General features: G+C 47.0%; 1 protein-coding gene across 1 annotated transcript in view; it reads right to left on the minus strand.

Moving 5' to 3' along the window:
- Positions 1-1,755: 1,755 nt before the first annotated feature.
- The window catches only part of mier2 (mesoderm induction early response 1, family member 2), a gene marked incomplete at both ends in the record, with an annotated part of 39,811 nt that continues 17,544 nt past the window's right edge, over positions 1,756-24,022 (minus strand). The window contains 9 exons of the mRNA XM_080536053.1: positions 1,756-1,940; positions 1,989-2,315; positions 8,033-8,154; positions 9,161-9,285; positions 15,688-15,782; positions 16,177-16,258; positions 18,206-18,357; positions 21,384-21,453; positions 21,556-21,650. Coding sequence (XP_080392179.1) covers positions 1,756-1,940; positions 1,989-2,315; positions 8,033-8,154; positions 9,161-9,285; positions 15,688-15,782; positions 16,177-16,258; positions 18,206-18,357; positions 21,384-21,453; positions 21,556-21,650 — 1,253 coding nt within the window. The remainder of the gene's footprint in view (positions 1,941-1,988; positions 2,316-8,032; positions 8,155-9,160; positions 9,286-15,687; positions 15,783-16,176; positions 16,259-18,205; positions 18,358-21,383; positions 21,454-21,555; positions 21,651-24,022) is intronic.

A 24,022-nucleotide genomic window follows, 5' to 3' on the forward strand; every position in this document is an offset into this window, starting at 1 on the left:
ATGCATGCATGTGTGCAGAAGTGTGACTGGAAAACAACACCATTCATTATCTGTCAACAGTTTTTTTTATAGTTTATTTTTGTACAAAATATAATAATTATAATTACAAACCAACATAACAGAAGCAGAACAATATAAATTGCTAAAAAAAAGAATCAACAAAAGGCAGTGTTTCTACTCCGTGTCCTGCCCTGATAGTCAGCGTGGCCCAGTCTCCTGTAAACCCTCAGACACAAACAGAACATGGATCCAGAACAGCTGGGGACAAAATAATAGGGATAGCGGAAAGACCCCAGGGATTAAAAATAAGACTTGGGAAATAAATAAAGAGATGGAGAGAGTTTCTGCCACTGGGGCGGTGAGAACAGGGTGAGAACAGGGTGAGAACAGGGGACGGGTTCTCTCAGGGTGCCGGGCGGGCCGTCAGGGGGCTCGGCCCAGCCGGATGGATCGGACTCAGCTACGCTGAGGACCTCTAGTGGCAGGATAGTGTACTGCACCAAGGGAGGCCTCTGGGTCGGTCGGCTGCCTGAGGCGGATGTGGTCAGGGTCCTTCACTGCTTCTATACCGTCAGGTTCAACGGCCATGACAGTCCACATCCGACATCAAACATCCACATCAAAGGTGTGAGACGTGTTGCTGTTCAGAGCGACATCATGCGGGTCACACAAACCTGGAGATGAGAAACAGGGAAGACCCCCCTAGCCTACTAAACCTGAGTTACTGTGTATTCAGTGACTTTACCTACCGTAGCATGTACAAGAATGATCTAGAACACAGGCTGACCTGCCCTACAGTACTACCATGGCTGTCAGGCCAATTGTGGGAGGGAGCTTTTGTACTGTTACACAACCCTTTTTAAAATGTCAAAATCAACTGTGCTGCTGAATGAGAACACAAAACTACCCGCCTCAGAACTCAGGTTTGTGTGTCGCAAAAACCTTTCGGAGGAATACCTGAAAAACCGGGAACAGCAAAAGCAGTGAAATCAAAAACAAAAAAACATAGTGACAGAATCTGAAAGCATTGTTTCTTGGTGTTCCTGTACAGGTCTTGTATATAAAAAACAACCAAAAAATCAGTTCAGGATGTTCCAAGAACAAGGCGGGCCTAAGAACACACAGTGAACCAGGGAGACTGATTCTAAGAACGAGGTCCACAGTCAGAGACGGCGCTCGAGGGGAGAAGCACACAGACGTAGAAGTGCAGACTGAACCCTGCTCATAGAAACAGACATACCAGAAGTGACCGTAGAGAAAAAGTCTTCGTCTGGTCCTACTGCTCCGACGCAGCATACAGGAGTCAGTGTTGGGGCAGCCTGAACACAGTCACTAGCAGCATCCTAGTATGAGTAGAGTAAACCACTGCAACAACCTATTTTGGCCTCGGTAGCTACCAAAGAATCCCACCCGCTTCTCCAATCCCACCGTAACCTGACGTTGGATAGGGCAAAGAGAACGTGCCGTTCCAGAACAGGCAAGGTAGGAAAAATTGTGCTTCTGAGTTTGAAGAGTGGGGGGGACTCACCCTTGTAAACACACCAGTCTAGGGTGGGCCCGTCTCCCACCACGCACTGGCACAGGAAGTGCAGGGAAAAAATACACCCCCTCCTCTGGAGGGCTTCTTAACACCACTGTGTGGATCATCAGTTCACTTTAGACAGGTCAGCAGCACCGGAAAGCACCGTACCTTTTATTACGATCCAGGCTGGGAATGTTTCTCTGTGGGGGGGGTGAGACACCTCTCCTTCCCCCTCACTGGGTGAGAGAGCGGGGGTGCTGGACGGGAGGAGGGGGGCACAGGAAACTGCTGATGGCCCCGAAGTCAGCGGTGACGGAGACGGAGGGGGCCATGGCGGGTGAGGGCAGCAGAGGCGGGGCTGAGGGCAGGGTGAAGTCCACCTGCAGCCTCTGGGTAGTGGCGCCACCACCACCTCCACCTCCACCTCCACCTCCACCACCACCACACTCAGGCCCCCTGGACAGACTGTCAGAGACGAAGGGTCCCAGCTTTAGCTGGTAGAACCCAGTGCCCAGGAGCGGAGGAGGTGGGGACGCTGGGGGGGACGGGGAGCTGCCGTGGGGGGGGGGCCTGGCGGAGGCCCGGGGACTGGGAGAGGTGTGGAGCTGGAGGTGGAACTGGGTAGGGGGCGAGGCGGGACAGCTGCCTGGGCTGGGACAGTTCACAGCGGGCTCCTGCAGGACGTCCAGGGGGGGTAGTGGTGGTGCGAAGGGGCTGAGCTGCTGCTCCCTCAGTGGGCTCAGGCTTCCGTCATCACCACACTGCTCCAACACCCCCGTCCCCAGCTCCGCATCTGGACAAAACACACAGGAGTTAGTAAAAGAGGGACACAACCAAGGGTTTGTCCTATGGTACACACTGGTCCTATGGTACACACTGGAGGTACACCGGCGGTTCTCAAATGACTTTCACTCAATTTGACTCTCGGCATCTATCACCAAACCAATCATTCTAATAATTAATAATTAATAATTTTGCCATTTAGCAGACGCTTTTATCCAAAGCGACTTACAATTACGAATTACAGGGACATTCCCCCTGGAGTAACTGAGGGCTAAGTGCCTTACCCAAGGGCACACTAGTAGTGGTGTGGCTTCAAGCGGGATTTGAACTCACAACCTTCCGATCACAAGTCCAACTCACTATCCACTAGACCACCACTACCCCCTCTGAAAAGGTTCATCGGCGGATAAAGTGTTGAAATGATGAAAAGGTATTCAATAGTATTTAGAGGTCAGGAGTGAGTGAGTCATCATCACATATAGCAATTTGAGCTGCAACGTTTTCAGGAAAGGTGCTATACAAATGAAAGTTTTTTTTATTTTTTTCAGTCAAGTCTAGTCATATTGTCTAACGAAGGACGAGAAAACTTGGCCTCCAATGAGACGTTTCTCTCCTGAGCCCTGAGATTCAGAAAATTATAGATCATCTTTTTCGATTTTAGATGCATACATGGCTAAAACTCTTTTGAAAAGACCTTTTTCTGAGAAGAGGGCATTTAAGACTGTATATAAGAGGCAGCTTGTTCACACAAGTACTCTTTATGTGTTCTGTGATTACATTTTGACCAAGATTTCAAACATGCACATTGTGCATACTTGTCATGCCTCTGAAACTGGCCCTTTCAAATTAGTTTGGCTTCCACAAGACACCCTGTAGAAACCCCAACAATATGACTTGTTCCTTCACATAACATAAAAACAGCATTGTTGTTAATACTTTGTATACACTTTCTATATTCTATGGCTATTCTACAGTGTTTAACCCTGTATGACAATGGGGTTATTGTAGGGTTCTAGTTCTATGGCTATTCTACAGTGTTTTAACCCTGTATGACTACAATAATAATAATAATAATAATAATTAATAATAATAATAATAATAATAATTCATTGGATTTATATAGCGCTTTTCCGAGGCTCAAAGACGCTGACAATATAGGAGATACGTAAAACACAAAAACAACAAGTAACATGGAACACATAGTCAGCGAACGGGGAGGGGGGGGGGGGGGGGGTGGTAGGGGGGGGGGAGGTGGTTAGGGGTAGGGGAGGCTGTATGCATATCAGGGAGGTGGCAGGGTTAGGGGAGATGGGTAGGGGTAGGGGAGGTTGTATGCGTGTCCAGGGGGGGGCGGGGGTGGCCGGGATGGGGGAGATGGCTAGGGGTAGGGGAGGCTGTAGGCATGAGAGAACAGGTAGGTTTTGAGGTGGGATTTAAAAGTGAGGAGTGAGGGTGAGTCTCTGAGTGGTTGAGGGAGAGAGTTCCAGAGGCGGGGTGCAGCTCGTGAAAAGGCACAGTGACCGAAGCCTTTGAGTTTTGAGGGTGGGACAGTGAGGGGAACAATGGATGAGGATCGGAGGGTACGGGTAGGGCGGTGGGGGAGAAGGAGGTCAGTCAGGTAAGGGGGGGCCAGGCTATGGAGGGCTTTGTATGTGAGGATGAGGACTTTGAATTGGATGCGTTCTTTGATGGGGAGCCAGTGGAGAGAGTGGAGGACAGGAGTGATGTGGTCACGGGAGCGGGTGTTTGAAAGGAGGCGTGCAGTTTTGGACCATCTGGAGTCTATGGAGGGAGCGGGAGGTGATGCCGGTGAGTAGGGAGTTGCAGTAGTCAAGGCGGAAGGAGATGAAGGCGTGGATGAGGGATTCAGCAGCGGGCGGGGAGAGGCAGTGTCTGATTTTTGCAATGTTGCGGAGGTGGAAGTAGGAGGTCTTGACAATAGAGCTGACGTGGGGATCAAATGAGAGGGTGGGGTCCAGAATGAATCCGAGGTTGCGAGCCAGGGGGGAGGGGGTGATGGTAGTGTCGTCAATGGTGAGTGTGATGGGTCCGGTTTTATTGAGGGTGGGTTTGGTGCCGATGAGGATGACTTCGGTCTTTTCACTGTTGAGTTTGAGGAAGTTGTGTGTGAGCCAGGTTTTTATTGCTGAAATGCAGTTTTCGATGTGAGTGAGGGGTGGGTTCTGGGTGGAGTTTGTGGTGATGTAAATCTGGGTGTCATCGGCGTAGCAGTGGAAGTCCAGGTTGAATTGGCGGATGATGTGACCGAGGGGGAGTGTGTAGCAGAGGAAGAGCAGGGGGCCGAGGACTGAGCCTTGTGGGACCCCCTGTGTGACAGAGGAGGAGGAGGTGTGACCGGAGAGGGAGATGAACTGTTGTCTGTTGGTGAGGTAGGAGGTGAGCCAGTCCAGGGCGGTGCCCTCAACACCCAGTTGGCGCAATCTTTGAAGGAGGATGGAGTGGGACACTGTGTCGAAGGCTGCGCTCAGGTCTATGATGAAATGATGAAAGGGCACCTGAGTCTGCGGAGGTGAGGAGATCGTTGATAACTTTGACCAGGGCTGTTTCAGTGCTGTGATGTGGGCGGAAGCCAGATTGAAGGGGTTCATATAGTTTGTTGGATTGGAGGTGGGAGTGAAGTTGGGCAGCGACAGCGCGCTCTAGGGTTTTGGAAAAGAATGGTAGGTTGGAGATGGGGCGGTAGTTGGAGAGGTTGGCTGGGTCAAGAGTGGGCTTTTTGAGAATGGGGGTGACAGCGGCAAGTTTGTAGCTTGAGGGAACGTGGCCTTGGGATAGTGACTGATTGATGAGGGCAGTGAGGTGGGGGATGAGGGCAGGGAGGCAGGCCTTGGTCAGGGTGGTAGGGAGGGGGTCGAGGGAGCAGGTGGTTGTTTTGGAGGCGGTGATGATAGTAGTGATGAGGGAGGAGTCAACAGGGGAGAAAGTAGTGACAGGAGTAGGGGGAGGGTAATCAGGAGGGGGGAAGATGACAGCAGGGGGGGCGGGGGTGGTGGAGTTGGAGATGGAGGCAGTCAGTGAGCTGTTGATGTGGGAGATCTTGCTGTTGAAGGCGTGGAGAAAGGAGTTGCAGAGATCAGGGGAGGAAGTTGTGTTGTTGTCCGGGGGCTGGAGTAGTGTCTTGACAGTGGAGAAGAGGGTGCGGGGGTTTCGATTGGTGGTGTTGATGAGGTTGGAGTAGTAGGCAGATTTGGCAGCTTGGAGTGCGTCACGGTAGGAGGAGATATGGTGCTTGTAGGCTTCGGCATAGACAGTGAGGTGGGTTTTATTGTGGAGTCATTCTAGTTGGCGGCCGGTCTGTTTCATGGTGCGTAGTTCAGGGGTGTACCAGGGGGAGGAGGTGGTGAAGGAGACAGTGATGGTTAGTGTAGGGTTAGGGTTCTAGTTCTACTCCCTCAGGGTTGAGTTAGTGAAGCTTATACCCCGACACCTTTCGGTCTCTCTCTCTCTCTCGGTCTCTCTCTCTCTCTCTCTTTCTCTCTCTCTCTCTCTCTCTCTCTCTCTCTCTCTCTCTTTCTCTGCCTTTACCTGTGGGCCCTGCCTGGTGAGTGTGGCCTGTATGCAGTAAGCTCAGGGCTTTAACAGAAACCGAGGCGTTCGTCTGCGACGGGGGCGGCCCTCCTCCACTGGAGCGCCACATGAACACACACACACACACACACACACACACACACACACGCAATGGAGAACCAATGGGCAAACACACACATGCATGCACACACACACACGGAAAAAACACAACACATTCAAAAATGGTTGAAATCATATAACGTTCATGAACACAACACACCAAACTGAAGGCAAAAAACAATGTAATTAAGACAAGAAATTAAAAGAACAATGGACTAAAAAAGGACTTGGGGTTGGGTTATGGAGATGGAGATGGAGCGGGGGGTGTGTGTGTGTGTGTGTGTGTGTGTGTGTGTGTGTGTGTGTCTTCAGAGGGTAGCTGTATGTGGACAGATGTCTGGGACGTCAGAGAAGAGGACAGTTAAGACTATAATGAAGGGGCAAGCTTGTTATACCCTTGTTTACATTGTGTGTGTGTTTATGTGGGCAGCCCCAAGGTACTACAAGCTCTTGAGAGACACTCCCTTCATCTTTCCCCTCTCTGGCTGTACAGCCTCCTGTGTACGAGGCTAGCCTGTGTACAGCTCTTGTTCTGCCTGGTACACACTGTACCACCCTCGGGACACTGCATACTTTAGACAACCTCGTCTCTTAACCTCCGGTGCGGCGGGCTGTTGTGTTTGGCTGTGTCTGTGTACTGTGTGTGTGTGACTGGTTCTGTATGTGTGTGACTGGTTCTGTATGTGTGTGACTGGTTCTGTATGTGTGTGACTGGTTCTGTATGTGTGTGACTGGTTCTGTATGTGTGTGACTGGTTCTGTGTCTGTGTGACTGGTTCTGTGTCTGTGTACAGTATGTGTGTGACAGGTTCTGTATGTGTGTGACTGGTTCTGTATGTGTGTGACTGGTTCTGTGTCTGTGTACAGTATGTGTGTGACTGGTTCTGTATGTGTGTGACTGGTTCTGTATGTGTGTGACTGGTTCTGTGTCTGTGTACTTTGTGTGTGTGACTGGTTCTGTATGTGTGTGACTGGTTCTGTATGTGTGTGACTGGTTCTGTGTCTGTGTACTGTATGTGTGTGACTGGTTCTGTATGTGTGTGACTGGTTCTGTATGTGTGTGACTGGTTCTGTGTCTGTGTACTGTATGTGTGTGACTGGTTCTGTAAGTAAGTAAGTAAGTACATTTTATTTATAAAGCACCTTTCGAAACAAAGTTCTTAAAACAATTAACGGATTGAGCATTCTTTATCGACACTGGGAGGGCGTTCCACAGTGTGGGAGCCACTACTACAAAAGCTCGGTCACCCTTGGTTCTGAGGTTGGTCGAGGGTATGACCAGAAGGCCCTTGTCCGAGGACCTGAGAGATCTCACATTGGGCTTTGCCTGTAATAATTCTGAGATATAGAGAGGGGCCAGCCCGTGTAATGCCTTATAAGTTATTAAAAGGATTTTAAAATCAATTCTGGATTTAACAGGTAGCCAGTGAAGAGCGGCCAAAACCGGGGTTATATGAGCTCTGCGATGTGTGTTAGTGAGAATTCTGGCAGCTGTGTTTTGTACTAATTGTAGTCGGTTAATAGAAGAGCGGCTGAGGATAGAGTAGAGTCCGTTACAGTAGTCTAGACGTGAGGAGATAAATGCGTGCATGATTTTTTCGAGGTCTTGAGAAGTAAGGATTGGTTTGATTTTTGCGATATTGCGAAGATGGTAGAAACATGACTGTGTGACCTTTTTTACATGGTATTCAAAATTCAAGTGACTATCAAAAAAGACTCCCAGATTTTTGGCGGTGTTACTTACATTGGACGCCAATGAACCGAGGGACCGCCGAATTTCGTGTTCTGTGTCTGTGTACTGCATGTGTGTGACTGGTTCTGTGTCTGTGTGACTGGTTCAGTGTCTGTGTACTGCATGTGTGTGACTGGTTCTGTGTCTGTGTGACTGGTTCAGTGTCTGTGTACTGCATGTGTGTGACTGGTTCTGTGTCTGTGTGACTGGTTCTGTGTCTGTGTACTGCATGTGTGTGACTGGTTCTGTGTCTGTGTGACTGGTTCTGTGTCTGTGTACTGTATGTGTGTGACTGGTTCTGGGGCTGTGTCCGGGGCAGGGAGGGACAGAGACCAGGCCTGAGAGTACCTTGCTTGTCCAGGTCCATGACCGGGGGAGGTGAGGGGGTCTCAAGCCGCCCGGGGGCCAGGGAGCTGTGAGAGTTGCTGCTCCCCTCCATCTCCCCAACGTCATCCTGCTCTCCATCATCCCTGGAACACACCAACAGCATCCTCAGCAACACATCATGCTGAACACCAACAGCATCCTCCGAATAACACAAGGCCCATGTTCATTGTGCTGTACCTTGTCCTTAACATTTCTCTTTTTAGAGAAAATAAGTGTTCATCCAGTTTTAGTTCTAGTAATCACTCCGAAAATGAACCCTGTTTGTTTGCAGTGTTCAAAAGTCTGATTGCATTATGTCTCATGGTGTATATATGTTACGGTACATGTGGGAATGCGGTACATGTGGGAAAACTAGGGTTAGGGTTAGGTGCTACGGTGCTAGGGTTAGGGTTAGGGTTAGGGGTAGGTGTAGGGTTAGGGTTAGGGTTAGGGTTAGGGTTAGGGTTAGACATGCCAGCATGTACCAAGTCGACGTAGCACCTAACCCTAACCCTAGTTTCCCCACATGTACCGTAACATATACACAATATTACAATGAATTAAGACTTTCTTTTTTTGCACTTTCTTTGCTCATACGAATTGGTGCCCTTTGACATAGAGGTTCATAAGACCTTGATACAAATTTGAGCTTTTCAAAAAATGCCGGTTGAGAGAGAACACTGGAGCTGCTTCTTCGCCGCTTCTCCGCCCAAAATCTAGGTGTGATTGCAGTATACAGAGTAGATTGTCCTACAAAGACACTTAGATTAGTAATCTAAAAATTAATTAGACCCCTATACTTTCTTTTAATTATCTTTTGTTTCTTTTTATTATTACTACTCGATCTTTTCAGTTTGTAAAGCGTCTTCGAGTGTCTAGAAAAGCGCTATATAAGTCCAATGTATTATTATTATTATTATTATTATTATTATTATTATTATTATTATTATTATTATTATACAGAAGGTGCTACATGAACAGCGACATACATCAGTGGCCTACTGAACCCTAGCCAACTATACACAGACAACGTGTCCAAGTCAACTCAAAGGTCAAAGGGCTTCAGTATTGACTGCAGAGCCTGGTCTGTGAGAACGCAGTCCTACTCACATGTTCTGCAAACTGTATTTCTTGCGGCCCAGTCTTGTGGTTTGCTGTGTGAAGTACTCGTGCCGGTCAGACTTCTTCCACATGTAGTAATACGCAACACACTCCCCCACCGAGCGTGTGCGCACCTGACCACAACAACAACAACAACAACAACAACATCAACAACAACAACAACAGCAGAGAAGGATTTTCAGTTTACTACAGTATAGATAAAATAACTTTTAAAATGTAAACCTGTCAAAAAAAGTTTGGAAATGTTATTTTGGTTGATTATTCCTCCCCTTTAGTAATACCAATTGGTATTGTATTTTATATCGTTGGAAAGCCTGATTAGTCACCTTTACAACGAGGTACAACTTGTAAGGATCATACATTCGTGGAATGAGCAACACAGCTAAACGTGTGGGTAGCGGCACAAAAATATTTGCCAAAATCCCCTATATTCTTCTGTTGGTATTCACTCTCGTTTTGAGTTGCTTGGTGGATTGGATGATTGCACTCTCCCACAGTAATAAGGAAAAAACAACACATATTGGCCATTTTTACACTTTATTAATTTGACACTGTCAGGGACCTCAGCAGCGTGTGGAAGATCCATACGCAGTCACTACAGCTTGGCACCTCCTCCTCATGCTGGTCACCAGCCTGGTCACACACTGCTGTGGGACGGCATCCCACTCAACTAGGATTTGCCGCAAGTCAGCCAACATGGTTGCGTTGGTCACTCTGGCACGTACAGCACGCCCAAGCTGATCCCACAAGTGTTCAATTGGGTTGAGGTCTGGACTCACAGCAGGCTATTCCACCCTCTCCACTCCCACATTCTGGAGGTGCTCTGTGATGATCCTGGCTCTGTGGGGGCGAGCGTTGTCATCCTGGAGGATGGAGTTAGGTCCCAGATTCTGGAGATATGGGATCGCCACTGGCCCCAGAATATAATTCCTGTCAATTAGGTGCCATTCAGGTGCCAGTCACACACCTGTGACTGACATACACCTGCCAGCACTTGAAGCTCAAAACGAGAGTGAATACCAACAGAGGAATATTGCAGGGGATTTTGGCAAATCTTTTTGGGCCGCTACCCACACGTTTAGCTGTGTTACTCATTCCACGAATGCATGATCCTTACAAGTTGTACCTCGTTGTAAAGGTGACTAATCAGGCTTTCCAACGATATAAAATACACTACCAATTGGTATTATTAAAGGGGAGGAATAATCAACCAAAATAACGTTTCCGAACTTTTCTTGAGGAGTTTATTTCAAGTTTCCCGTCTTGTGGCCTCAGACTAGCAGGTTGGCACAGGCAGGTTGGTACCCTGGCATAGAAGGGATCCTGTATGACATCAGCAGAATGTCTAGCTTCTTAGCACAGCTAATGGTTCTGTTCTCGTCTCCTCAATGCTGATGTTGGTGGGTGCTCACTACTCACCTTATTGGCCTGAATGAGGTGGATATTCTTCCTATGAACTCAATAGCCGTGTTCAAAGCTTCTACACTCATACCTTTGCATGCAATAACTGCAGTCTAACCTGAAGTCTGCGACCCGTTGACCCCACCAGATTATTATTATGGTGTTGCTCTACCAGGGCTCTACTGCAGCCATCTTCAGGTGTTGTTTGTTTTGAGGTCTTTTTCTTAAAATCTTATCATCAGGAAATGCAATGTATGTTAAATTGGATTGAAAATTTCGGACATTTAATTGGATTTAAATCTGTAGATTTGACTAGAATATTCCGAAAAACTTTCTGAAAAACTCCCTAGTTGCTATGGCAATATGTTTGGGGTCATAATGAAGCGGTGTCCAGTGAGATTGGAAGCATTTGCTCATACTTCAGCAGACAGGGATGTTTGTGTACACTTCAGAAATCATTCTGCTGCTGCTGTCAGCAGTTACGTCATCAATGAAGACAAGCCATAACGCTCCCTCCACCATGTTTCACAGATGAGGTGGTATGCCTGGGACTTTGGGCAGTTCCTGTTTTTCTCCACACTTTACACTTGCCTTCACTCTGGTGAATGTTAATATTTCTCTCATCTGTCCGCAATACCTTTTTCCAGAACTCTGAAGGTACTTTGTACCAAACTGTAATCTGGAACTCTGGTTTCTAACTAGTGGTTTACACCCTGCAGTTTAGCCTCTGTAGTTCTGCTGGTAAAGTCTTCTGCAAATGGTAGTCTCTGACATATTCACGCATGCCTCCTGGAGAGAGTTCCTAGTCAGTGGGACAGTTGTTTTGGGCTTTTTATTAATTCTGGTGAGCCTTCTTAGCTCATCCACTGTAGCAGTCCTCTTTGGCCTTACAAGCCGTTTGTGTTCGCTGAGCTCACCAGAGCTTCTCTTCTTTTGGATGATGTCCCAAAGGTTTTGGATATGTTTGATAGTTTATTTATCATTTCTCAGCCCAATAATGGCTTCCTTGACTTGTATACAAAGAACCGACAGGCAGGTTGACACAGGCGGGTCGACACATTTGCATAGATGCTTAGATGCTCCCAAGATGGCGTCGCGCTTAGTCGCGAGGCTCGGGGTGGCTTCCACGCTGGTGTTTTTTTGTGCTTTTAAGAATATTTGTATGTACATTTTTATTTTAATACTTATAGGGAACAGTTGTGTAAATAGTACCTACAGCAGGCTCGACTTATTAGAAATCGGCACGCAAAACGACAAGACAGTTACAGCGGAGTTTCTAAAGCAACACAGGATTTTTAACGAGATAGCCCGTGTACCGGGCGAACCTTGGTTCTCAGTCCCCTCCCTGAGGCGGAAGCGACGGAGGCGAGATCGTAAGCAACCCCGAGGCTGCAGGGGAGGCCTGTTAGCAAGGCTAAGGAGGAACCCAAACAAGCCAGCTATTCCAAGCATTTTCCTCTCAAATGTCAGATCCCTGACAAATAAGATGGATGAACTGAGACTACAGGTGGCAAAAAACAGCATCGTAGGGGATAGCTGTGTGATTATTCTGACCGAAACCTGGCTAAACGACAACATTGTGGACGCTAACGTTAGCTTAGAGGGCCGAACGCTTCATCGCGCTGACCGCACGGAGCTTAGCGGGAAGTCAAGAGGAGGTGGGATCATAATATCGACGAAGGACAGCTGGTGCTTAAACACGAAAACTGTAAGTAGCCACTGCTCACCAGACCTAGAATACTTGACTGTTAAATGCCGACCCACATACCTGCCTAGGGAGTTTAACGCGGTGCTAATTACATGTGTGTATATTGCACCTAGCTCAGACAGCAAAGTAGCATTGGCGCGACTATACGACGTCATTAGTAGCCAACAAAGTACTGATCCACAGGCTATCCACATCATAGCGGGGGACTTTAATCATGTCGACCTGAAGGCAGTACTACCCAAGTTCTACCAGCATGTAAAATGTGCAACGAGGGGAGAAAAAACACTGGATAAGGTATACACCAACATCAAACGTGCTTACAAGGCTAGTCCGCTAGCTCATCTAGGCATGTCTGACCATGTGTCAATCCTCCTGATTCCTGCATACACCACAATGGGGAAAAGTGCTCCCACCACCACTAAGACTGTCAGAACCTGGCCAGAAGGGTCCGCTCCACTGCAGATCTGCCTAAATGACACCCTATGGCAGGAATATGAGCATGAGGACCTGGAACAGTACACGTCGTCGGTTCTGAACCACATAGTGAACTGCACCAACTCAGTCACCGTGGACAAACGGGTCCGGGTCTACCCCAACACGAAGCCATGGATGACTGGGAAGGTCCAAAAACTGTTAAATGAGAGGGACAACGCCTTCTTCGCAGGGAAGCGCACACCGCTGTACAGCTCCACCAGGGCCAACCTAAAGCGCGGCATCAAAGCGGCCAAGGCAGAGCACAGAGAGAAGATTGAGGAATGCCTCCTGAGCAACGACTCCAGGCGGATGTGGCAGGGGGTTCAGCAGATGACAAACTTCAGAGCCAACAGGCTCACAGCCGCAGAGGACGACCCCCTGCTGGCGGGAAAGCTGAACACCTTCTACGCCCGGTTCGACGAGGGGCGAACGGAGGTAACCACAACACAGACACCACTCTCTCCAGCTCTCAGCAGCCTCACCCTCACAGAGCACGAGGTGAGACGCGTACTGAAGGCGGTGGACCCCAGGAAAGCCTCGGGGCCGGATGGCGTCCTGGGACGGGTGCTGAGAGACTGCGCCGACCAGCTGGCCGGGGTTTTCACCAACATCTTTAACCAGTCCCTGTCCCAGGCCACCGTCCCACCCTGCCTGAAAACCTCAACTATCATCCCAGTCCCGAAGAAAAGCACGGTGAGCTGCCTAAACGACTACCGCCCGGTGGCACTCACACCAATCATCATGAAGTGCTTCGAGAAACTAGTCCGGGCCCACATACTCACACGCCTCCCGCCCAACCTGGATCCATACCAGTTCGCCTACAGAGCCCACAGGTCCACAGAGGACGCCATAGCGACGACTCTCCACACCACTCTATCCCACCTGGAGAGGGGAAACAGCTACGCGAGACTGCTCTTCGTGGACTTCAGCTCCGCCTTTAACACCATCCTTCCAGACAGGCTAGTGACCAAACTACTAGACCTGGGTCTATCACACTCTATATGTGCGTGGATCAAGGACTTCCTGACCAACCGCCCCCAGAGGGTGCGGGTGGGCCCCCACACCTCCACAGCCCTCAGCCTCAGCACTGGGTCACCCCAGGGCTGCGTGCTAAGCCCCATCCTCTACAACCTCTACACCCACGACTTCACCCCCATCCACCCCAGCAACTACATCGTAAAGTTTGCAGACGACACCACCGTGGTGGGATGTATCTCGGGGGGGGACGAGGCGGCGTACAGGGATGAGGTAGAGCAATTGAGCAAGCTGTGCAAGGTAAACAACCTGCTGCTAAACAAGTCAAAGACCCAGGAACTCATCGTAGACTACAGGAGGAAAAAGTCCGAGATCCTGCCCCTGCTCATCGACGGAGAGAGCGTAGAGATGGTCTCAAACCTCCGTTTCCTGGGACACATCATACGGGATGACCTGGCCTGGAAGGACAACACTAAAGGCACCATCAAGAGAGCACAACAGCGGCTATACACCCTGAGATGCCTCAAGAAACAACACAGCAAGCAGGAGATGCTGGTGGCCTTCTACCACGGCGCAGTGGAGAGCATCCTCACCTTCGGCATCTCCAACTGGTACCACAGCTGCACGGCAGCGGAGAGAAACGATCTACAGAGAGTCGTGAGAACAGCACAGGGGATCACCGGCGCCACCCTCCCCTCTCTGGAGAAGCTGTACGAAACACGCTGTCTCAGGAGGGCCTCCAAGATCTCCAAGGACCCGACCCACCCTGGGCACGAACACTTTGTCAAGCTGCCCTCGAACAGGAGGTACAGGACCCCGGCCGCTAAGACAAACAGACTGAAGAACTGCTTCTACCACAGGGCCGTCAAGGCCCTGAACACAGAAAAGGCCTAAGTTCTGGGCCCAGGACAAGTCCGGACGGATTGAAATGGCAGCTAGTGCTGAGGCACAAACATGTACATTTTCAAGCCTGCAAACTGTGACACTTTAAAAAAAAAAAAGTGAAAAAATACTTTCTTGTGCAATATGACAACCCTAGTTGACTATCTGTGCAGTATAGTACAGTGGATTGTGTACATAGCCTCTATTGATGTAAACCAGCTCTTTATCTTCTTGTGATTTTATGCATCTATGCTTTTTCCAAAATGTGTTTCTTTTTCCTTTCTTAAACACCAGGGGAGCCTCCCCTCCTAAATTTCGTTGTTTGGTACCTGTACTGTAACAATGACAAATAAAGTCTATCTATCTATCTATCTATACAAGCGATCCTGTCAGCAAAATAGGATTTCTGGCTTCTTAGCACACCTAGGGCCCTATTATGCACTTCATAAGTCTTAAGCAATAAGACGAGGCGGTAGATCTAAACTTAAGACGTGGAGGCGTAGTCAAGGCCACTTTGCTATTATGCGTGCGGTAGTGGGCACCTAAGACCCGGCGCTAAGCCCAGAAATTAGTCATGGGTGTGTTTTGGGCGTCTTCTCAATCAACCCAATCAGCGTGCCAGGTGCCATTCCCTTTAAGAACCGGCTGCGTTAAGTCACAAGCGCTATGCTATTATGCAGTTCATAGGCGCTAGACTTCATGCACGTTTTGAAACACGAGCGCGCCTCCACGTCTTAAGTTAAGAACTTTTCAAACCACTTCTTAGCGCTAGGCGCAAAGTCAGATCGCATAATAGCAGGGGCGCCTAGCGCACTTCATTAACATATGAACACTCCCACAATGAGTAATATATGCACGGGAGTCTTACGTCTTATGTGTGGGCGCCTAGCGACACCTGCATAATAGCAGTAGCGCGTATGAAGCGCATAATAAGGGTGGCGGTAGGTCTTAACCTGGCGGTGCGTCTTAATTAAGACTTAAGACGGCAAGTTAAGAAGTGCATAATAGGGCCCCTAATGTTTTGTTTTTTTTGTCTCCTCAATGCTGATGTTGGTGGGTCAGGGTCACTACTCACCTTATTAGCCTGAATGAGGTGGAAATTCTTCCCATGAACTCGATAGCCGTGTTCAAAGCTTCTACACTCCTCCTCGCTCCAGGCACACAGCTCCTCTGGAGACCATGAAGACCAACAACATACAGTGAGGGGAAATAAGTGGGCAAGGCACTGAACCCCAAACATGGCTGACCCTGTACCAAACTCCAACAATTGACTGACAAGTTGATTGCATGGCAATAATTAGTTAGATTAGTGTTTTCATACGGGAAGCGTCTTAAAGCTGTCATTGCAAACAAAGGCGTCTCCACCAAGTATTAAATACATTTCAGTTAGTCAGTAAAGATTATAAGAGGCACATTTATAATATCCTATGTAGATTTGGCGAGTAAGAGCACCATTGTCATTGACATTACTTTTTTCATAGTTGTTACCGTTTATGTCAAATAAATGACATGTCATAGTAGTGTTCAGGTGGAGCCGTGGTGCTAGTGAAGTGTGGGGTCTTACCGCTGAATACCTTCACATTAAAACGCAGTCGTCTCAGGGCCTCCACTGCATTGTAGTTGCATTTCACCAACTCATACAGAGCCTGGGAGAGAGGGAGGGAGAGAATGATAATAATAATCATAATCATATATTTCATTTAAAAGCACCTTTTTCAGACTCAAGGACACTGCAAACAAAAATAGAAAAAGAAAAGAAAATCATAGTAAAAATAGTAGCAACTATGGAGGACAGTGTTAGTCAGGACCCATGTCGTGCTGTGTGAAGGCGAGTCTGAACAGACGGGTCTTGAGTCTGGTCTTGAATGCATTGAAAGTATCAGAGCATCGGAGGGCTGGTGGACGGGTGTTCCACAGCTTGACAGCAGAAGAAAAGGCTCGGTTGCCAAGTGTGTGTCGCCTAGCGCGGGGTTTAACAAGGAGGTCAGTGTCCGAGGATCGGAGACCACGTGCAGGGGTGTAGGGGTGGAGTACGTCAATTAGGTAGGCAGGAGCCAGGCCATAGAGTACCTTAAAGGTGAGGAGGAGGACCTCCAGCCTGGCCCGAAAGCAAACTGGTCGCCTCTGCTATGGCCTTTTTCCATCAGCAGCCCACCCCAGGTCGGGTCGGGTCACTTTAGCCCACTATAGCCCGCTTTTGAACAGTTCTGGTTTTCCATTATACACACAGACCCGGAGCTAGTAGGAGGAGTAGACGATAGTAGGCGGAGTTACGCGTCATAACATTCACGAGACACAACACAGCAACAATAGCAGAATGGAGGAACTTGCAACTATCCTATGCCTTTCCCTCGGCATGTGGTATATTATTAACCGTGGTTTTTTGGAGAGAAAAGAGAGAAGACAGAAGAGCGAAGACAGAAGGAAGGATACTCGAAAGAGGAATGCTGAAAAGAGAAAGAAACGTATGTGGGCTATCGTAAGGAGATGGCTACTATTTTACCTCACTGACTGTAGCATCATTGTTATGTTCAGCATAGAGATGGCTACTGCCTGATTGTCTGCATGCTTGAATCATTTCTATTGGATTTTGTTCTACACATATGTTGTTCTACACATAATAAAGACATGTTTTTTGAACCCTTAAAACCACTGCCTTCACTTGTCTGCTTTATGAACTGTAGTATCATTGTGTGCCGTGTTTCACGGACAAACACGGTGCCGTTTGCGGGTTAATAACTTCGGTTTACCGGGGGTTAGGATAACAATTCAAACGTGTCCGGAAAGAGGAGAAGCCAGGGAATCCAAAAGTTTTTGAATGGAGTCGATCCTCCACTGCTATCACCGTGGACACAGCGCGGAGCGAATTCCCTGTTAAAACCGGCATTTGACTCATGAGTGAACGGCGAAAATGGCTGGACTCGCGGTTCATCGAGTTTACGGTTAAAAGCACAACTTCTCGGGGTGTCAGCGCGGTGGTTAAGGGCTCAAAATGACCGTAGACCGATGGTGAAGTTAGCAAAGGAGTATTGTGTTTGTACCACCTCCACAGCCGGTGTTATTCACGGACAAAGACGGTGCATAATAGCGATTTTTGTGTTGTTCTTGTTGTAAATAAAAGTTCTATGATTCATTGAAATGACATTAAACTAAGATAATACCATGGTCAGCATAATTTTTCGAATAAGCTATTACAGAAACTGTAGTGACATTTTCCAAGAGTGAATGTGGTATTTCAAGATGGCGGTTAGTGAAGAAATCTATGGGATGGGACATGGGATGACGATTTCCATTGACCAATCAACGGTGTGCAGCATCACACGTCACACGCAGCCTGGCAAAAAGATCCGGATATGAACATTTAGACCCTGGGGTCGATGTGGAGCTAAAGAAGCGAGCCGAACCGACCTGACCCGACCCGGAACGACATATGGAAAAGGGGAAAAGAAGCGGGCCGGCCCGGGCTGGCCTGCTTTGGCGCTGTAATGGAAAAGCACCACTAGTGAACATGGAGCTAAACAAGTTGGTAAACAAGTTGAGCCCAGCCTAGAGGACCTACAGCCTGGCACAGAGATCCCCTCACCCAGCTGTACCTGTTCATTGTCTTTGACGGTGTCCTCAGGTAAGACAGTGTCTGCTTGTCCTTCCTGTTCCCCTCGTCTCTGGAAGTCCAGCAGGAAGTCCTGGACAGTCTGGTCTGACAGTACGCCTGGTGTCCATAGCAACTGGTCCACACTTTCGTAGGCTGGGAGATAGAGAGGTTAGAGCAAGCAACATTAGAATACTAAATAAAAAAGACAGAAAATCTTCCTTCTAGCACGACGACTGCCAACGGGCCCTGGCCTGAGCATAGATGACCTTTTCCTGCTACGACTGGTGGGTAGATGATTCACTTACTTAGTCAAATGCGTTTGTTGTAAGCCGCTTTGGAATAAGGCGTTCGCTTAATGCCAAACATGTAAATGTAAATGAATACAGTGTGTAGAAAACTGTTTTTCTTTGTACAGTACGATAGACAGAGGTATATACGGATGTCATGGGCATAGGTTGAGTTTTACATTTGTTTGATAAAACAGGAAAACTAAAACTATGAGAGGACAATTTAATTATTAGTGAATTACTGACATGTGAAGTGAGAAGATATACAGTGCCAGGGGCAGATTTAGGATCGCAGGAGATCCGGGGCTTAGCCAAGAGGAAGAATATAATGTGCGCGCGGAGCGCGCCGGAAAAATGTGCCTTCAACCTTCAACTTACCACCACCTTAAAGCGGACAAAAGGCACTGGAGAACACATATACATTCACACCCTTTAATGAAGCAAACTAATTGTGGTGGTTCTGGGCACAGAGGGAGGTCAGCACACGTAGCTCCCCCTGTCAGTCACCATCATTTATATTTGTATAGAATTACATAATTGATGGGCTGAGGCTAGTTATGTTACAGTATGTATATCAGGGCAGACTCTGTGCTCACCACTTATATTGTATTTAGAGTCTTGTCCTGTGTTATATGACGATATATTATATGTATGTATTGTTGGCCTGTGTATAGTACTGTGAAATCAAATTCCCCCTGGGACATTAAACAAACTTAGTTAGTTAGCGTTACATCTTAGGATAGATTTGAGTCATGTTCTGTATACATACATACTACCATAAGGGCATACTTAATGTGGTTACTCCATGTTTACTAGCTGTAACATTAACGTTACATCATTCTTTTTCACTTGTTACTCAGTCAACCAGAGTGCAGATATCAAAGACTATCAGCCTGTTATTCACTTTATTTGTATAAGTATTATCCTTTGTTTGATATCTTACCATGTACCGTAACAGTACCTTGCTTCATTTTCATTATAACATAATGTTATGTTATGATAGCCACTTTAGCCAGCTAGCATTAGCAAACCGGAAAAGTAGTGTCAAAGAGTCAGTCACCTTTCTAATAAGATTCACAAACCTGAAACATCATCTATGTCATCACTGCTGGTGATGTCATTGTTGTCAGCTGCTGATACTGCTGCTGCAACAGTTCTTGGCGATTGTTTTTTTGAAAAAAACGTTCGGATATCCATCCTTACACTTTTGTCAGGCACTGATTGAGAGGCACTGATTGAGATCACTTCTTCTTCAGGGCAGGGCAGGCTACGCAGTACGCAGGCTAATGTCGCGCAGCTGCTGCCTCTCTGTTGGACTCCAGTACTGCACGTTACTCACGTTTTTTTAGTTTTTTTTAAAGTAAAACATTCGGGGCTTTTCAGAAAACATCCGGGGCTTGAGCCCAAGTAGCCACCCCCTAGCGCCGCCCCTGTACAGTGCCCTGCATAAATATTGGAAAGAGGAAGCATTTTGTCTTCTTTTAGCTCCATACTCAAACATTTTAAATCACACAATTAGAAGAGATTCTCAGCTTTAATTCAATGTTTTTGTCTTTCAGATGGGTTTCACTGTTTATAAAGTATAAACATATTCCCCAAAAATGCTCCAAAAATATTGAAAAAATATTCTATCATCATATAATGTCCAAATAAAGTGCTCATGTTTAGTATTTGGTCATCCTTTGCATGCAATAAGTGGCTGAAGTCTGCGACCCAACCCACCAGATGCTGGGTATATGCCCTGGTCATGCTCTGCCATCTTCAGCTGTTGCTTTGAGGTCCTTTTGCCTTAAGTTCCCTCTTCAGCAAATAAAATGTTGCTTGTTTGTAATTGGATTCAAATCTGGAGATTGACCTAAAAAGCTCCCTAGTTGCTATGGAAATGTTTACGGGTCATTGTCTTGCTGTATGATGAAGTGCCGCCCTATAAAATTAGATTAGATTCAACCTTTTTGTCATTGTCCAACGAAATGTTATTTTCTGCCCTAGGCACAGGCTCAGACATAGTCAGTGCCCCTGGAGCAATTAGAGGTTAAGTGCCTTGCTCAATGGCACAACGGCAGTGGTAGGCACATTAGATATGATGCCTGCAACCCTCCAGTCACCAGCTCACTCCTGAGGCCAGGATCCTTCCGATTGCTAGCCGGCCTCTCTAACCTCCCTCTTGCTCATACTTCAGCAGACAAGCTGTTTCTGTACACTTCAGAATCCATTCTCCTGTCAGCAGTTACGTCATCAATGAAGACAAGCCATAACGCTCCCTCCACCACGTTTCACAGATGAGGTGTTTTGGGTAGTTCCTGTTTTTCTCCACACTTCACACTTGCCTTCATGTTAATATTTGTCTCATCTGTCCACAAGACTTTTTCCAAACTCTTTTCCGGGCTCTTTTAGGTACTTTATAGCAAACTTTATAGCTCACCAATGTTCTTCCTATTTTGGATGATGTTCCAAATGGTTGTTGTTAGTAAGCCTAAGCGTTTGGATATGTTTGAAGTTCCTTCTGGTTTCTCAGCCCAATAATGGTTTCCTTGACTTGCGGTGACGACCCTTTGGTCTTCATGTTGACAGACACCAATTACAGACTCCAAAGGAAAACGTAAAGGCCAAAATCAATACTAGACGCTGACATCTCTCTTATGCCTGCGCAAATGACGTGACAGGACACGCCTGACTAACCAGAAACACCAGGCCAACGTCGACCACGTCAAACCAACTGTCCAATACTACTGGTTCCCTGAAACAGGGGGACTACGTATGACACAAGGGGGACTTGTTTGATTTCCAAACTGTATAGAAATCAGTATAGAGCTAGAAGAAGGCAACACGCTTCCTCTTTCTAATACGTATGGAGGGCACTGTATACTATCTAAGGCATAGGGGAATAGTTACCTCTCTCCTGGTAGGCATAGGGGCTGAGAGGAGGGATCTTGGCTTGGTACATGGAGCCCACCATGATATCCTGATGAACACAGGAAAACACGTGTGTCAGTCATACAAGAATAAAGACAAGTCAAAACGTCATACCGTCATCCCCTCAGACCCCCCCCCACCCCCTTCTCACCTTGCGGCCGTCGTTAGAGGGAACGGAGGCGTCGTCGTCTGAGTCTTCATCAGAGGAGCTGATGGTGTCCTTGTCTCCGTCTGCTAGGGAGTGAGCTGGGGAACACACAATTCAGTCTGACGTCAGGTGTGACGTTTAACAATTTACGGGGTCCAAATACAAAACTTCCTCGCACCAGAGTACCAGTGTACTAAAGCGGTAGAATGACAGTTCAATCGTCTTTTAGACTCGGATCTATTCGTACAACAAGGGACGCAGCACTTTCCCATTTCTCCCATATGTGACGTGACGTCATGGAGTTGCAAAACGGGCGCAAAGTGCAAAGGCTTCAAATTTGCGTTCAAAGTCTTTTAGACCAAAAAATCTGATTTCGTTTTTTTGTCACCAGACACAAGTTAAGGTTTTGAACTACCCACTCGTTATTTTTTCGAGCAGTTTTACGATAGTTAAATACGTGTACTTCTAATCAACAAAATAAGCTTATTTTTAGCCTGAATCCTCCTGAGAAATCCTCCCTTGTGGGAGGGGAGGAACTGGTTCCAGGTTGTTTCTCATTGGTCGATCGATTTGGCTACGAGAGGAGTCAGGAAGCAGAGTGCTTGTTTGTTTACTCCACTAAGACTCGTAAGGTAAGATCTATTATGAGCCAGATCTATTTATGTACATAGCGAATTTGTTAGTTAAGTTAGTTACTAGTTGAAACCAGTGTGTTCGTGTATTTAGACATTTCTTTATTATTACCCACTAGCAACTAACTGAAAGCACATTGTTCCTGGCCACCATTGTTGTTAGCATGCTAGCATTGTAGCTCGGAAATGTCTGTCTAAGTTGTAAGTACGGTTAGTATGTCTACGTTGTAAAAGTTGTGTGTAAGACTCATGTTCAGTGTGTAATACTGGAATACTGTAACATGTCAAGTGTAATAGATTACAGAAATGTTAAAAGTTTAAAAACATCTGTTGCTTTCTTTGTTATGAACGAGCTAGCCGCTAGCCGCTAACACTACTCTGAGCACTTTAGGTAATTATCATTGTCATGTATTAGGCTAGCTATTTTATGAACATGGTATGTAGTACAGCGGCTTAGCTGTTCCTCATATTATGAGGAATTGTGCACTTTTTGAAGAAAGCATGACATTTCTACCATAGTTAGTACATACCATAAGGTTTGTTTTCAGATGTGGAGGGAAGTCAGATTTGACCCCAGAGGCCCGGGAGAGGTAAAATTCAAGATGGCCGCCAGGCCACTGTGTCTAATGTTCAAACACGCTTAATTTTAGAACCAAACAGAGTAGAAAAACACTTTAGGTGTCCTTTCCAACTAAGTTAGGGATGCCCATTCATTTGGTGATACTTTTGAGATTGCCAGAATTCAAGAAAATGCATTTAGGTCAAGGTCTATGTAAACATTTACCTCAGAAAATTTCATTTTATTTATGAACTCTGTATTTATGAGGGAAAAAAATGTTTTTATTGCCCTGCATTATTCAGTTATTAGTTATTATTTACTGGGATGTGTGGTTATTTTATTTTATTTATTCCTGCTAAGCACAGAGTTATCAGCAGATGGCCCTCTAGGGCACCAGTAGCTACGGTTACCAGTAGTAACGCCAACACTCCGTGATAGTGCAGTATGCACGAGACAGAGAGCACTTCTGATGAAATATCAACAGGTAAATATAACAAGTAAACTGACTTACTATGAACAGACAATATTAGTACACTTGAGTAAAGCCTTAGTTCCTAACTGTAACATGCAAAGACATTGAATTTGATTATAGCCGGGAATGAGTTTGCTAGCTAGCAAGACCCGCCATGCACACCAGGTCACAGCTGCAAGCCTCTACACACTCCTCCAACAAGCTTACAGTGAAGACTGCTCATCTGATGATACTGATGCCGTGCCACCTGATAGTCCATCTTTTGATGAGTGGTGCATACAGCGAGCAAAAGCCAGTGTTCACTTTGATTACTGGCTTAAGACCCTGTCATTGGAGATTCTCTTGCTGCGGTACATCAGGTCACTTCGTGAAGGTAACTTCCTGCTGTACGTGGAATCCCTGAGGCAAATCATTCCCTGGATGTTCGCCCTAGATCACACACACTATAGCAGATGGCTTCCCATACACATCCGTGACATGATGACTCTTGCTGAAAAACACCCAGATGTCCTAGCAGAATTCAAGTCTGGAAATGTTGTGGTGCACAAAACCAGCAATAAGTTCTCTGCCATTGCACTTGACCAGTCCCATGAGCAGAACAACGCAATGGTGAAAGGTTCTGGTGGGGCTATTGGACTGACTGGCAATCCAGGAGCGCTCAGACGCTGGATGGTAGCAGGGCCAGAAATCGCCAGGATCACTAAAGAGTTTGAGGAACAGGCAATAAAGCAACAGCATGGAGTTAGTGACACTGGACACAATCACCATGACCAACACTCTGGTGTGCAAGCAGCATTCCTGAAGGAG

The sequence above is a fragment of the Nansenia antarctica genome (assembly GCF_963989245.1).
Source record: "Nansenia antarctica genome assembly, chromosome: 7".
Classification (NCBI taxonomy): domain Eukaryota; kingdom Metazoa; phylum Chordata; class Actinopteri; order Argentiniformes; family Microstomatidae; genus Nansenia; species Nansenia antarctica.